This window comes from Salmo salar, chromosome 09 (assembly GCF_965601325.2).
Source record: "Salmo salar chromosome 09, fSalSal1, whole genome shotgun sequence".
In the NCBI taxonomy this organism is placed as follows: domain Eukaryota; kingdom Metazoa; phylum Chordata; class Actinopteri; order Salmoniformes; family Salmonidae; genus Salmo; species Salmo salar.
The window spans coordinates 162,905,230-162,921,063 of NC_138299.1; the positions used below are offsets into that span (position 1 = coordinate 162,905,230).

Sequence of the window (15,834 nt, forward strand, 5' to 3'; positions counted from 1 at the left end):
ACAGGAACTAGAGAGATCAGTTACCCCCTCACATTAGCATGGCTAATAGGAACTAGACAGATCAGTTACCCCCTCACATTAGCATGGCTAACAGGAACTAGAGAGATCAGTAACTCCCTCACATTAGCATGGCTAATAGGAACTAGAGAGATCAGTTACCCCCTCACATTAGCATGGCTAACAGGAACTAGAGAGATCAGTTACTCCCTCACATTAGCATGGCTAATAGGAACTAGAGAGATCAGTAACTCCTTCACATTAGCATGGCTAACAGGAACTAGAGAGATCAGTTACTCCCTCACATTAGCATGGCTAATAGGAACTAGAGAGATCAGTTACTCCCTAACATTAGCATGGCTAACAGGAACTAGAGAGATCAGTTACTCCCTCACATTAGCATGGCTAATAGGAACTAGAGAGATCAGAAACTCCTTCACATTAGCATGGCTAACAGGAACTAGAGAGATCAGTTACTCCCTCACATTAGCATGGATAATAGGAACTAGAGAGATCAGTTACTCCCTAACATTAGCATGGCTAACAGGAACTAGACAGATCAGTTACCCCCTCACATTAGCATGGCTAACAGGAACTAGAGAGATCAGTTACTCCCTCACATTAGCATGGCTAATAGGAACTAGAGAGATCAGTAACTCCTTCACATTAGCATGGCTAACAGGAACTAGAGAGATCAGTTACTCCCTCACATTAGCATGGCTAACAGGAACTAGAGAGATCAGTAACTCCCTCACATTAGCATGGCTAACAGGAACTAGACAGATCAGTTACCCCCTCACATTAGCATGGCTAACAGGAACTAGAGATATTAATAAAACATGGCCTCTGTGTGTATTTCATTTGTGAATGACTGGTTTTGGGAAGCACAACCAAGGAGGTCTGGTAGAATTCATAAGAGGTATACATCAACAGCGGGGATTTGGGACAACGGATCTATCTTCTTTAAGCATGAATGTAATGAAATGTCCAGAGATGAGTCTCGTTTGCTGCCTTGAAAATTCTCCCACACATCGTCTCAAAGCAGGAGAGAGAGAGAGAGAGAGAGAGAGAGAGAGAGAGAGAGAGAGAGAGAGAGAGAGAGAGAGAGGAGGAGAGAGAGAGAGGGGAGAGAGAGAGAGAGAGAGAGAGAGAGAGAGAGGAGAGAGAGAGAGGGGAGAGAGAGAGGGAGAGAGAGAGAGAGAGAGAGAGAGAGAGAGAGAGAGAGAGAGAGAGAGAGAGAGCAAGAGAGAGCTACTTTCTTTGCAGGTTTAAAGGTAATCTAAATGGAAATCTCTGGCCTACCAGAGAAAGTCTTTCTGCAACACCTCCAGCTACAGTATATATCCAACTCAAACGCCACCCTATTCCCTATATAGCGCTCTACTTTTGAACAGAGCCATGTGGGCCATGGTAAAAAGTACTACACTACATAGGGAATAGGGTGTGATTTGGACGTAGTCTACCCTCAAGGGGATATGCACTAAATAGACTGTTTTATCTCACAGACAGTATAATGAGTCTCTCATTGCCGTTAAGGTTACTTCTAAAAAGTCTTACATTTTACAAGACAATTATAATCATGTGTTCTCCTGACTGGACAAAATACGTCAATAGAAAATGAATACTGTGTAAAATGAAATATCAATAAAAGGACAGTGGCGATGAACTAGAGAGAGAATTACTGCTACCTTTGTCAAAGACTTTGTGAAAACATTTGCCACAGATATCGTAAACGCTGGATGAGGGAGGATATTGGTCAAGATATCAGTCCCCTGACCTAAGTCTCACCATATCTGCTCCCAGTAGAAGGTTCAGAAAAGTCAAGTCTTCTCGGATATGCTTCCATGGCTATTCATTGGACAGACGTTGAGATAAAAACAAAGCTTGAAAAAGAGCTTCAATAAAAATTAAAAAATAATGTTTTTTTCATAATACGAGAAAGGAATATCTCAGGACAAGATCATTTTACTGGAGTTAATTTTACAACAACAAATGTACAGGAATTCTAGTGAATATCGGAAGTCTGGAAATGACTTGACTCATTATTTGAATGTTTGCTTAATCTTCAGCACTTTCCAAACTATATGATAAACCTGAACAATAAACCTGACACCATGATAAACCTGACACCATGATAAACCTGACACCATGATAAACCTGACACCATGATAAACCTGACACCATGTAAACCTGACACCATGATAAACCTGAACAATAAACCTGACACCATGATAAACCTGACACCATGTAAACCTGACACCATGATAAACCTGACACCATGATAAACCTGACACCATGATAAACCTGACACCATGATAAACCTGACACCATGATGAACCTGACACCATGATAAACCTGACACCATGATAAACCTGACACCATGATAAACCTGAACAATAAACCTGACACCATGATAAACCTGACACCATGATAAACCTGACACCATGATAAACCTGACACCATGATGAACCTGACACCATGATAAACCTGACACCATGATAAACCTGACACCATGATAAACCTGAACAATAAACCTGACACCATGATAAACCTGACACCATGATAAACCTGACACCATGATAAACCTGACACCATGATAAACCTGACACCATGATAAACCTGACACCATAACTATATGATTGTCACCTCCTGACCATAATAAGTTGTTATTTTCTATGGTAGAGTGGTCAGGGCGTGACAGGGGGTGTTGATGTGTTTTTGTGTTCTGTGTTTTCTATTTCTATGTTGTTGTTCTAGTTTGTCCATTTCTATGTTGGGGTTTATTGGGTTGACCTCCAATTGGAGGCAGCTGGTCCTCGTTGCCTCTAATTGGAGGTCATATTTAGTAGGGGGTGTTTCTTCATGTTGTTTGAGGGTGATTATGTTTTGAGTAGTGTGTTTTTTCCCCTCTCTGCGTCACGGTTTTGTTGTTTTGGTTTTCTGTATTTGCATTACGTTTCACGAATATAATAAATATGTGGGACACAAACGCTGCATCTTGGTCCGCTCCTTATCACAGCCGTGACAGAATCACCCACCACCGAAGGACCAAGCAGCGTGGAAGGGAGTAGCAGGAGGATTGGATTAAGCAGCGTGCCCGGGAGGAGATGGCATCCTGGTCGCTGGAGGAGTTGGAGGAAACGATAGACTGGACTTGGGAACAGGTATTGGAGCGATACGATAGCCTGCCGGGGAAGCAGGTGGAGGCACGATACCAACGGACAGGCAAGTGCGAGGGGGCACACGGGGAGTGTTGCTCAGTCAGGTTGGAGACCTGAGCCAACTCCCTGTGCTTACTGTGGGGAGTGAGTGATCGAGCAAGAACCAAGTTATGCTGAGATACGCACTGTGGCGCCAGTGCGTATCTACAGCCCGGTGCGCTCGGTGCCAGCTACTCACAGGTGCCGTGCTACAGTTGGCATTCAGCCAAGACGGGTTGGGAGCGATACAACAGCCTGACAATGATAAACCTGACACCATGATAAACCTGACACAATGATAAACCTGACACCATAACTATATGATGAACCTGACACCATGATGAACCTGACACCATGATGAACCTGACACCATGATAAACCTGACACCATGATAAACCTGACACCATGATAAACCTGACACCATGATGAACCTGACACCATGATGAACCTGACACCATGATGAACCTGACACCATGATGAACCTGACACCATGATAAACCTGACACCATGATAAACCTGACACCAAGGTAAACCTGACACCATGATGAACCTGACACCATGATGAACCTGACACCATGATAAACCTGACACCATGATAAACCTGACACCATGATAAACCTGACACCATGATAAACCTGACACCATAACTATATGATAAACCTGACACCATGATAAACCTGACACCATGATAAACCTGACACCATGATAAACCTGACACCATGATAAACCTGACACCATAACTATATAATAAACCTGACACCATGATAAACCTGACACCATGATAATCCTGACACCATGATGAACCTGACACCATGATAAACCTGACACCATGATAAACCTGACACCATGATAAACCTGACACCATGATAAACCTGACACCATAACTATATGATGAACCTGACACCATAATTATTTTATGATCTTGACAACCTAACAATATGATAAACCTGAATTGTAAACCTGACTCCATAAACGTGTCCAATATGTCCTGACCCTGAGGGACATCCGAGATATATGAAAATCTGAGCTATCTTGGTTTCTGGTTCCTGATTTTGAAGTTGCTGAACCATACATTTGTTGTAAATAATTTAATGGTGGATAAAGTTTGTTTCGAGGGCTCTAGTCAAAAGTAATGCACTACATAGGGATTAAGGTGCCATTTGATTTGCAGTCGTACTGGCAAAGTCACTGATGTGGTCACATCGCATACAAACGCTATCTCCGTTTCAGACACGTGCAGGGCGAGACAACCAACCCAAAGATAATGTCAGTGATTAATGACAGGTTAGACCAAGATCTGTTTAATGAAATCCCCAGCATGTGACAAGTGTTTTTGGACCATTGGATGTATACCAAATCGGACAACGCTTAGCCAATTATGTAACATAAAGCCTGTCTTACTACTGGCAATACCAATATGTCACCTGACACATACTTACTCTTTAAGTCTTTACTGTGTAAAGCTACATCATTTTACACATTCTGACCTTTAAGTATTTACTGCATAAAGCTACATCATTTTACACATTCTGACCTTTAAGTCTTTACTGTGTAAAGCTACATTATTTGATATATTTTCATAATGTAACTGTACCGTTACCAACAACATCACGTCTCGACAGAGAGCAACTGTAGTGATTTCCTTTAGAAGGGGGTGCATCTCAAATGGTCCCCTATTGACCCATAGTGCTTTGGTCAAAACTAGTGTAAGAATCAAAGAATATGGTGCCATTTTGGACTCTGGTGATACTGGCTCATAGCGTTCTGACTCAAAGCACTCAGCCCTCAGCTTTCTACGAAGGCATACTGAGACGGATTACCACACTGAGATATTCACTCACACAAGCTTAGTCTGAAATCCATTAAAAAAAAAAAACGAATTGAATTACTCACATATAACATCCACAATGAACTCTGTAAAAAAAAAAAATAATAATAATATTACAAAAAAAAAATCTCCACAGACTGAGAGATGCGTACAAAAAGGCCAAAAGAATCCTGTGCTTCTGAAAGTTAAACTTGTTCTTGTTCATCGTGTTTTATTAATACAGATATATTTCCCTCCTCACTCTACTCCCTTTCACCAGGAAATCCATTTACGCCTGAATGTCTCCTGGAAAATGTCCTCCTACTCCGGATGCCAAGCCTCCCACGGTGCCAGTAAGAAAAACATAATGTCTTCAAAAAGATGGAGTCATACTGACACAAACTCTTCCATTAAGCTGTACAATTCAATGATAACAGGAGAGGAGGCATCACTTGACAACCTTATGAATATCTCACATGAATTAACTATTTTTGAAATAAATGTCTAATGAAAATTGTAAAAAGTTCAACATGACATTTTTTTATTTTACGTCTCCCTGTCAAACTATCAACACCACAATAAATACCATTGAATTTTTTTTTTCAAATCTATTTGACCGTGTGCCAAAAAAAAAACACTATCAATGCCCTTCACAACAACTATAAAATGGAACCCATCTGCAGGCCAGCTGTCAGTATTAATGTAGTTGAACGAATCTGTGAATGTGTCATGATGTGTCTATGTCATTTCCCTTATACCAACAAAACATAACAGACATCATTTTGGACCATTTTCTTGCACCTATTTGCATTATAAAATATTTGGACTGCTGTGTACTGGACACCTTATGACGCTACACCAGACAGACAGAGAGACTTTTGATTCATCTTCATCATTAAGTACATCAGTGAAAGGTTCATTCGTAAAAGGTAAAGACCCAGGTTGACATGTCTCTCCCTGGGCCCAACACTGTGTTGATACAACATGAAGGAGGAAATTACGTTTTACTGACATTGTGTTCTTCTCAAATGACCCCATATTCCCAAATATAGTGCACTACTTTAGGCTCTGGTCAAAGGTAGTGCGCTATATAGGGAATAGGGTTCCATGGGCCCTGGTCAAAAGTAGTGCACTATGTAGGGAATAGGGTTCCATGGGCCCGGGTCAAAAGTAGTGCACTATGTAGGGAATAGGGTTCCATTTTGATTTAGTCATTGTAATGCAGGATTTAATTCCGTCCCTTTCCAAGAATGGGAGTGAAAATGGCCATGCAGCAGTGGGAGGTCCTCTGAGAGCGAACAGGGATATTAATTGCTTGTTTTAACAGAGTCTGGCTCAGAGAGTCAATACCCTGGAGCGACGTGTTTCGCTATTATATTTCAGGGGAGAAGAGATGGTCTTTACACTAGTGGGTAAAAGTGGGTAAATTAACTATTTCAGAGGAGAAAATATTGTATTTACACTACTGGGAAAATTAACTCTTTCAGGGGAGAAGAGACGGTCTTTACAGTAGTTGGTAAATTAAATATTTATTGGGTGAAGAGATGTCTTTAAACTAGTGGATAAATTAACTATTGAAGAGATTTCTTTAATTAAACTAGTGGGAAAAATAACTATTGAAGAGATATCTTTAAACTAGTGGTGTCACGGTTGTCGTAGGAAGGAGCGGACCAAAGTGCAGCGTGTGTGTCGTTCCACATTTTATTTTCACCGTCAAACTATGCGATACATACAAAATAAATTGAACGAACAAAACAACAAACCGTGACGCAGAGTTAGAAAAACACACCTACTCAAAATCAATCTCCCACAAACCCAGGTAGAAAAAAAACCCTACTTAAGTATGATCTCCAATTAGAGACAACGAGGACCAGCTGCCTCTATTTGGAAATCATCCAAAACAAAACCCAACATAGAAATACAAAACTAGAACATAACAACATAGAAAAACTAAACTAGGAAACCCCCCTGTCATGCCCTGACATACTTTTCCATAGAAAATAACAGCTTACTATGGTCAGGACGTGACAAGTGGGTAAATTAACTATTGAAGAGATGTCTTTAAACTAGTGGGTAAATTAACTATTGAAGAGATGTCTTTATACTAGTTGGTAAATGAACTCTTTGTGTCTTAATAAGGCATAGACTGTGCTGCAAGCTGTCTAGTGAGATATAACCCCCTAATAACCTTGCTATTGCTGTAAATATACTTAAATCTCCACAGCGAGATAATTAATCATATTCAGACATCTGTGAGGATGTCAGTCAGAATTTGAAAATATTATTTCATTTTGTCAATCAGCCAGTATAGCACTTTAATCCTGTCCAATGATTTCTGAAGTCAGGGACATCATCATTTTCAAAGTGATTGAAAAGTGTATAATTAAAAATAAACATTCAAATGGAACAAAAACGTAACACTAACTTGGCCATGAATCTCAATGTAACAAGTCAACTCTCTAAAGAACCTATTTTAGGACTCATTTAAGTAGAGTTAGTATTTAGATGTAATGTTAGGACTAATTTATTGGGAATAATTACCTGCAATCTCTGACTGTATTTTGAAACATATGAATTGACTTTTAAACCACACTAAGAATGGTTCTGTCACGACTTCCGCCAAAGTCGGTCCCTCTCCTTGTTCGTTCGGCGGTCGACGTCACCGGCCTTCTAGCCATCACCGATCCACTTTTCATTTTCCATTTGTTTTGTCTTTGTCTTACACACCTGGTTTCAATTCCCCAATTACTTGTTCATTATTTAACCCTCTGTTCCCACATGTTTGTTTGTGAGTGATTGTTTGTTGTAATTATAGTCCGTATTGTGGGCTAGGTTTATTCGTGTTGTATTTTGAATATCTTGAGTAAAATTACGTGTATTACTCATTTCTGCTGTCCTGCGCCTGACTCCTCTGCACCAGCTACACCCAGACCTATTACAGGTTCTCTGCATATTCTGAAAGAGTGTCGGTAGAATCTGTAAAGCCCCTTTTGACGCACCCAAAATGTCTTCTATTTCAATTACAAATGATCACAGTTTTCACAGAAACTTTTCCACACATGCCTTCAACATACCCATGCAGTAGACTGACTGGCATGCAACCAAACCACAACACCAGCACAACCTCACTATAGTTAGAAAACAATGGGCACTCAACGTCAATGCTTCTACATAGACACAGATATAACCTCACTATAGTTAGAAAACAATGGGCACTCAACGTCAATGCTTCTACATAGACACAGATATAACCTCACTATAGTTAGAAAACAATGGGCACTCAACGTCAATGCTTCTACATAGACACAGATATAACCTCACTATAGTTAGAAAACAATGGGCACTCAATGTCAATGCTTCTACATAGACACAGATATAACCTCACTATAGTTAGAAAACAATGGGCACTCAACGTCAATGCTTCTACATAGACACAGATATAACCTCACTATAGTTAGAAAACAATGGGCACTCAATGTCAATGCTTCTACATAGACACAGATATAACCTCACTATAGTTAGAAAACAATGGGCACTCAACGTCAATGCTTCTACATAGACACAGATATAACCTCACTATAGTTAGAAAACAATGGGCACTCAACGTCAATGCTTCTACATAGACACAGATATAACCTCACTATAGTTAGAAAACAATGGGCACTCAACGTCAATGCTTCTACATAGACACAGATATAACCTCACTATAGTTAGAAAACAATGGGCACTCAACGTCAATGCTTCTACATAGACACAGATATATCCTCAGAGCGAATCAGAAACAAGACAAGTCAGAAACCTTCTCCAGGAGGATGGAGAATACTGTTCTACATGATATGGCCTGTTTTCCAAATGGTTCCCTATTCCCTATACAGAGCACTACTTTTGACCAGAGCCCTATGGGCCCCAAGCTTGCAGCCAGGGTTTAGGTCAGAGCAACCTCACATAGGATACTAGGTATTATTACAGCCATTTTAGTTGCTATGTGCAGTATATGTTATAGTTGTTTTCTATGGTTTGGTACAATAGCTTATTAAATCAAATCAAATTGTATTGGTCACATTCGCCGAATACAACAGGTGTAGACCTTACAGTGAAATGCTTACTTACAAGCCCTTAACCAACAATACCGTTTTAAGAAAACAAGTGTTAAGAAAGTATTTCCAAAAATTCAACTGAAGTAAAAAATGAATCAATAAACAATGTGTGAAATGGGTTGAATATGATGGTGCCTTTGGAGTGGTGTATATTAGTGTGACAGTTATTATATGTGTTTATGTCAGTAGCAAAAAAACATTTTTTAATTCCTGGGAGATACCCTTGACTGCTGTTGACATGCCATATGTGTGGTTTTATGTCAGTGATTTGTTTGTTAAATCAACTTGCAGCTGAAATGTTGACAATATAAAGTCTAAATTGTTTATTTGTATGTGCTGATGGTGTTAAATCAGGTTTTGTGGACATAACAAAAGGTGTCCCACAGGGATCCATTCTTGGTCCGGTTAAAAATCAAAATCATAAAAAGGTTCCCCTGTGGTGCAGATGAAACTGCGGTGCATGCTCTGACCAGGCTCTGTCAGAGCTTCAATCAGCCTTTATTTCCCTGCAGAAAACCTTAGTTGAATTGAAATCTGTACTTAATGCAGGTTAAACCAAGTTTATGTTATTTTTCCAACTCGCATACAAATGTATCTGATGATTTGTGTATACTTTGGAAGGTGCCCTCGTTGATCATGTCCCTACTTATAAATATATGAGTATCTGGAATTATGAAAAGATATCTTTCAAAAAAAAGCATGTTGATGAGTTAGTTCACTAGGCCTTGACTAAGCTGGGTGAAAAAAATATATTTGGCCTTAGATCATCAAATGCATCAAATACAGATTCACTCCATGGAACAACAGATAGTCCCCCCCCAAAAAAAAATCTAAAGGAAATTTGTTCTGAAGTGTCTGAGAGATATAAGAAAGATCAGGATTTATTTTGTTACATGTATTAACCCCTTACTTTTGTCACTAAATAGTCTCCATACATACTTCCATTCATTTTTTTCAACTGGAACCGCGGGACCTTAAGACGAGTCTTGTGAGACCTGTGGGCATCTTAGAGCAAAACATGTGTGTGTTCTTGAAAATCTCATCTTTCCATAGAGGGGGCATAATACTTTGTAGGCTAAACCGATCGAACGCTACAGACGATTTTTTGTGAGAAGATCGATTTTCGGGATGTCTCATGGTCTGACAAACACAGCTCTAGCTCTGTCACCTTGTACCGCAGATGTGGAAGTGATCCATAGATGGATGTGGAAGTGTTCCATAGGCGGTTGTGGAAGTGTTCCACAGGCAGATGTGGAAGTGTTCCATAGGCAGATGTGGAAGTGTTCCATAGGTGGATGTGGAAGTGTTCCATAGGTGGATGTGGAAGTGTTCCATAGGTGGATGTGGAAGTGTTCCATAGGTGGATGTGGAAGTGTTCCATAGGCAGTTGTGGAAGTGTTCCATAGGTGGATGTGGAAGTGTTCCATAGGTGGATGTGGAAGTGTTCCATAGGCGGATGTGGAAGTGTTCCATAGGCAGATGTGGAAGTGTTCCATAGGCAGTTGTGGAAGTGTTCCACAGGCAGATGTGGAAGTGTTCACAGGCAGATGTGGAAGTGTTCCACAGGCAGATGTGGAAGTGTTCCATAGGTGGATGTGGAAGTGTTCCATAGGTGGATGTGGAAGTGTTCCATAGGCAGATGTGGAAGTGTTCCACAGGCAGTTGTGGAAGTGTTCCACAGGCAGTTGTGGAAGTGTTCCACAGGCGGATGTGGAAGTGTTCCATAGGCAGATGTGGAAGTGTTCCATAGGCAGATGTGGAAGTGTTCCATAGGCAGATGTGGAAGTGTTCCATAGGCAGATGTGGAAGTGTTCCACAGGCAGATGTGGAAGTGTTCCATAGGCGGTTGTGGAAGTGTTCCATAGGCAGTTGTGGAAGTGTTCCATAGGTGGATGTGGAAGTGTTCCATAGGCAGATGTGGAAGTGTTCCACAGGCAGTTGTGGAAGTGTTCCATAGGCAGATGTGGAAGTGTTCCATAGGCAGATGTGGAAGTGTTCCACAGGCAGTTGTGGAAGTGTTCCACAGGCAGTTGTGGAAGTGTTCCACAGGCGGATGTGGAAGTGTTCCATAGGCAGATGTGGAAGTGTTCCATAGGCAGATGTGGAAGTGTTCCATAGGCAGATGTGGAAGTGTTCCACAGGCGGATGTGGAAGTGTTCCACAGGCGGATGTGGAAGTGTTCCATAGGCAGATGTGGAAGTGTTCCATAGGCAGATGTGGAAGTGTTCCACAGGCAGTTGTGGAAGTGTTCCATAGGCAGATGTGGAAGTGTTCCATAGGCAGATGTGGAAGTGTTCCATAGGCAGATGTGGAAGTGTTCCATAGGTGGATGTGGAAGTGTTCCACAGGCGGATGTGGAAGTGTTCCATAGGCAGATGTGGAAGTGTTCCATAGGCAGATGTGGAAGTGTTCCATAGGCAGATGTGGAAGTGTTCCATAGGCAGATGTGGAAGTGTTCCACAGGCGGATGTGGAAGTGTTACATAGGCAGATGTGGAAGTGTTCCACAGGCGGATGTGGAAGTGTTCCACAGGCGGATGTGGAAGTGTTCCACAGGCGGATGTGGAAGTGTTCCACAGGCGGATGTGGAAGTGTTCCACAGGCAGATGTGGTGGATTGAGACACATCCAATTAAATAACAGATATCTGTCTAGTTTAAATGTGCTGATTTGTATGGGGATTTTTGTATTATGCTAATTAGATTTCCTCGGAGGCGCAGACATTGACCTTAAGGGGTTTTAACTGACTTACTTGTATAAAAAAAAAGTTGAACTTAAATAAAACATGAAAAACGTGACCTTTGTCTTTCTATGCAACTTCCTGTCCTTGACTCGAACACTGACTCAGACACTTCTGGAGATTTTTTATTCTCACATATCAACGACGGCCAGGATCTATCTGGAACAATATCTATTTCCATTAAACTATCTGGAACAATATCTATTTCCATCAAACTATCTGGAACAATGTCTAACAAACAACCTGGAACAATGTCTAACAAACTACCTGGAACAATGTCTAACTACATCAAACTATAGGGAACTCAGTCATGGATGAAACAAAAGCACACCAAGAAACAAGAGGGAACAGAATAGAGGAGCAAGGCAACATAAAGGGTGCTCTGTGCTTTGTGTCAGAGTGAGGGAGGCAGTGGGAGATGGAGGGATGGGAGAGGAGAGTGCACCAGTCTGTGTACCTTGAGGCCAGAGTCGGAGGGAAAAGGCCTATAATGGCATGCGCTAGTGGGAGCTAGACTGGATGGTTGCATACTCGACAAGGTCCCCGGCAGTTTGAACTGAGCTTCGTGGGCTGGGAGAGGAGGCCAGAGCCGCAGTATCCAGCTCCGCATACTGGACATCACAGTCCTTGTGGTCAGAGTTCTGGAGACAAGAGAGGCGAGAGGAGTGTGAGGAGAGTGAGGAATGAGAGAGGGGGAGAGACAGTGACAGAGGTGGTAGAGAGCTAGAGAGCGAGAGAGTGAGAGAGCGAGAGAGAGAGTGACAGAGATAGCGAGAGACTGACACACACACACAGAGAGAGAGAGAGAGAGAGAGAGAGAGCGAGAGAGAGAGAGAGAGAGTGACAGAGATAGCGAGAGACTGACACACACAGAGAGAGAGAGAGAGAGAGAGAGAGAGAAAGAGATATAGAGAGAGAGAGAGCGAGAGAGAGAGAGTGACAGAGATAGCGAGAGAGTGACATGGAGAGAGAGAGAGAGAGAGAGAGAGAGAGAGGGTTCTATGATAATGAGAGAGAGGGTTCTATGATAATGAGAGAGAGGGTTCTATGATAATGAGAGAGAGGGTTCTATGATAATGAGAGAGAGGGTTCTATGATAATGAGAGAGAGGGTTCTATGATAATGAGAGAGAGGGTTCTATGATAATGAGAGAGAGGGTTCTATGATAACATAGATAAACTAGTTTGTGTATTCACGAAAGCTGTTACGAACGGGCCAAATGGATCTAAACACAAACAGAGATGACAATGAGGCTAAACATAACAGCATGATACACACAGAGAACACATAAATTATGAGGAGAGGAGACGTGACAGAGATGAAGAGGAGCCATTAAAACAGAAGACTTACTTATTGACAGACCAAAGGACAGGAAGAGGCAGTACACAAATAAAATGACAGTTAGAGACATTAGACAGAAAACTACACCAAAGACAGAAAGAACAACACTGATCAGAGACATTAGACAGAAAACCAAAGACAGACACCTAGGGTTTGAAAATTCTAGTATTTTTGCATCTGCAAATCCAAGGTTTTCCAGAAATTTCAGTTAGAAGATTTGGGAAATCAGGAGGGAATAAAACAAAAAAATACGAAATCCTCCAAGTTGGATTTCTGGAAAAACCTGGTAATTTTGGGAAAGTTCCCGAAATGTTCCCATCCAACAGACGGATACAGACAGCATCCTGAAAACACTGTATTAGACAGGTATAAACCCAGACTAAAGGCACTCCGTGACATTAAACACACATATAGAAAAATACAGATGCAGAGATGAGACAGGAGACACAGACGTAAAGAAGTCATGAACAGCATTATTTCACAAAACAACTTGGACATTTTGATTTCCTTGGCCCATGTTAGCAAGACTGTAGTAAGACAAGATGTGTGACTGTCTCCTGTGGGTGTCAAGATGTGTTGAATGTGTCTTGTGGGTGTGAAATCGAACAATAAATACATTTAATAGTTATGTTGATACCAAGTGGTAAGACTCTTATGAAACCAAAGAATTCAAAAAGCCAGAGATGAAGGAATGAGAGGTAAGAAAAATTAGGTGATGAATTACATTGTTCCCCAAACATCAGGAAGAGAGCAGGAGAAGACTGAACTCCATATCTATGACTTCTAGAATGACACAGGGTAATATCTTGATTGTATACTCCTTGCGTCCTCTCCCTTCGTCTTCTTGTCAAAACCCATTGGTCCTTCCCGTCTGACCTTCTCCTACAAAAGGTTTTGAGAAGAAGACGAGGAGAGACAGGACGCCAGGAGTATACAATTGAGATCTTCTCTGCTCGCCTCGCGTCATGAGTGGGTGGAACACGCCCCCATGGAACCCCACATTGCCTTGTGGTCTATTGTCGATGCTCTTTGGTCTAATCGAGCGACAACATAATTTGCACGTAGTATTGTTTCAATTAAACAGAAAGCCAAAGAATAAGCTGAGTGAACGTGATTGATTGGAGAAGGTGGTCTTCGTCTGTGTCTCAAATGAAATTCAATTCCGACACAGTGCACAACTTTTGACCAGGGTCCATAAGGATCTGGTCAACAGAAGTGCACCATATAGGCGAATAGGGTGCCATTTGGGATGCAAAATGGTCCGTCTGTCTCCAGGGAGAATGGTAATGAGGGAAAGGCTGAGCGGTGTTGGTTGTTGACAAAGAGAGAGTGGGAAATTGTTGGTTGTTGACGAAGAAAATGCAAAATAGGGAGGGGGGGGTTTAGGTAAATATGCTGCTGTCACCATGACGCCCAGGGATGAGATTAAGGAGAGCAGGATGAGACCTTCCCAGGGAGAACTGACGTTCATTGGTAAAACCTGGTATTTGATCTGGTTTCCTGCCTCACGCAGTCAGTGGGTATCTGTTACTATGTTTACACGTTATATACTGCCTGTTAAAGATCCTTTCTTCCCTGAATCTAAAACCACCTGGCTGTTCTGTTCAGTCAGCTCTACCCTTTATAAAACCACCTGGCTGTTCTGTTCAGTCAGCTCTACCCTTTATAAAACCACCTGGCTGTTCTGTTCAGTCAGCTCTACCCTTTACCACCTGGCTGTTCTGTTCAGTCAGCTCTACCCTTTATAAAACCACCTGGCTGTTCTGTTCAGTCAGCTCTACCCTTTATAAAACCACCTGGCTGTTCTGTTCAGTCAGCTCTACCCTTTATAAAACCACCTGGCTGTTCTGTTCAGTCAGCTCTACCCTTTATAAAACCACCTGGCTGTTCTGTTCAGTCAGCTCTACCCTTTATAAAACCACCTGGCTGTTCTGTTCAGTCAGCTCTACCCTTTATAAAACCACCTGGCTGTTCTGTTCAGTCAGCTCTACCCTTTATAAAACCACCTGGCTGTTCTGTTCAGTCAGCTCTACCCTTTATAAAACCACCTGGCTGTTCTGTTCAGTCAGCTCTACCCTTTATAAAACCACCTGGCTGTTCTGTTCAGTCAGCTCTACCCTTTACCACCTGGCTGTTCTGTTCAGTCAGCTCTACCCTTTATAAAACCACCTGGCTGTTCTGTTCAGTCAGCTCTACCCTTTATAAACCACCTGGCTGTTCTGTTCAGTCAGCTCTACCCTTTATAAAACCACCTGGCTGTTCTGTTCAGTCAGCTCTACCCTTTACCACCTGGCTGTTCTGTTCAGTCAGCTCTACCCTTTATAAAACCACCTGGCTGTTCTGTTCAGTCAGCTCTACCCTTTATAAAACCACCTGGCTGTTCTGTTCAGTCAGCTCTACCCTTTATAAAACCACCTGGCTGTTCTGTTCAGTCAGCTCTACCCTTTATAAACCACCTGGCTGTTCTGTTCAGTCAGCTCTACCCTTTACCACCTGGCTGTTCTGTTCAGTCAGCTCTACCCTTTATAAACCACCTGGCTGTTCTGTTCAGTCAGCTCTACCCTTTATAAAACCACCTGGCTGTTCTGTTCAGTCAGCTCTACCCTTTATAAAACCACCTGGCTGTTCTGTTCAGTCAGCTCTACCCTTTACCA

General features: G+C 41.8%; 1 protein-coding gene across 2 annotated transcripts in view; it reads right to left on the minus strand.

Moving 5' to 3' along the window:
• The window catches only part of LOC106613399 (nectin 1b), a 569,428-nt gene that overhangs the window by 19,126 nt on the left and 534,468 nt on the right, over positions 1 to 15,834 (minus strand). Inside the window, exon 9 of one of the 2 annotated variants that reach the window (XM_045724942.2) lies at positions 12,297 to 12,480. The exons of the other annotated variant lie outside the window; for it this stretch is intronic. Coding sequence (XP_045580898.1) covers positions 12,340 to 12,480 — 141 coding nt within the window. The 3' untranslated portion in view covers positions 12,297 to 12,339. The remainder of the gene's footprint in view (positions 1 to 12,296; positions 12,481 to 15,834) is intronic. 2 annotated transcript variants of the gene reach the window in all.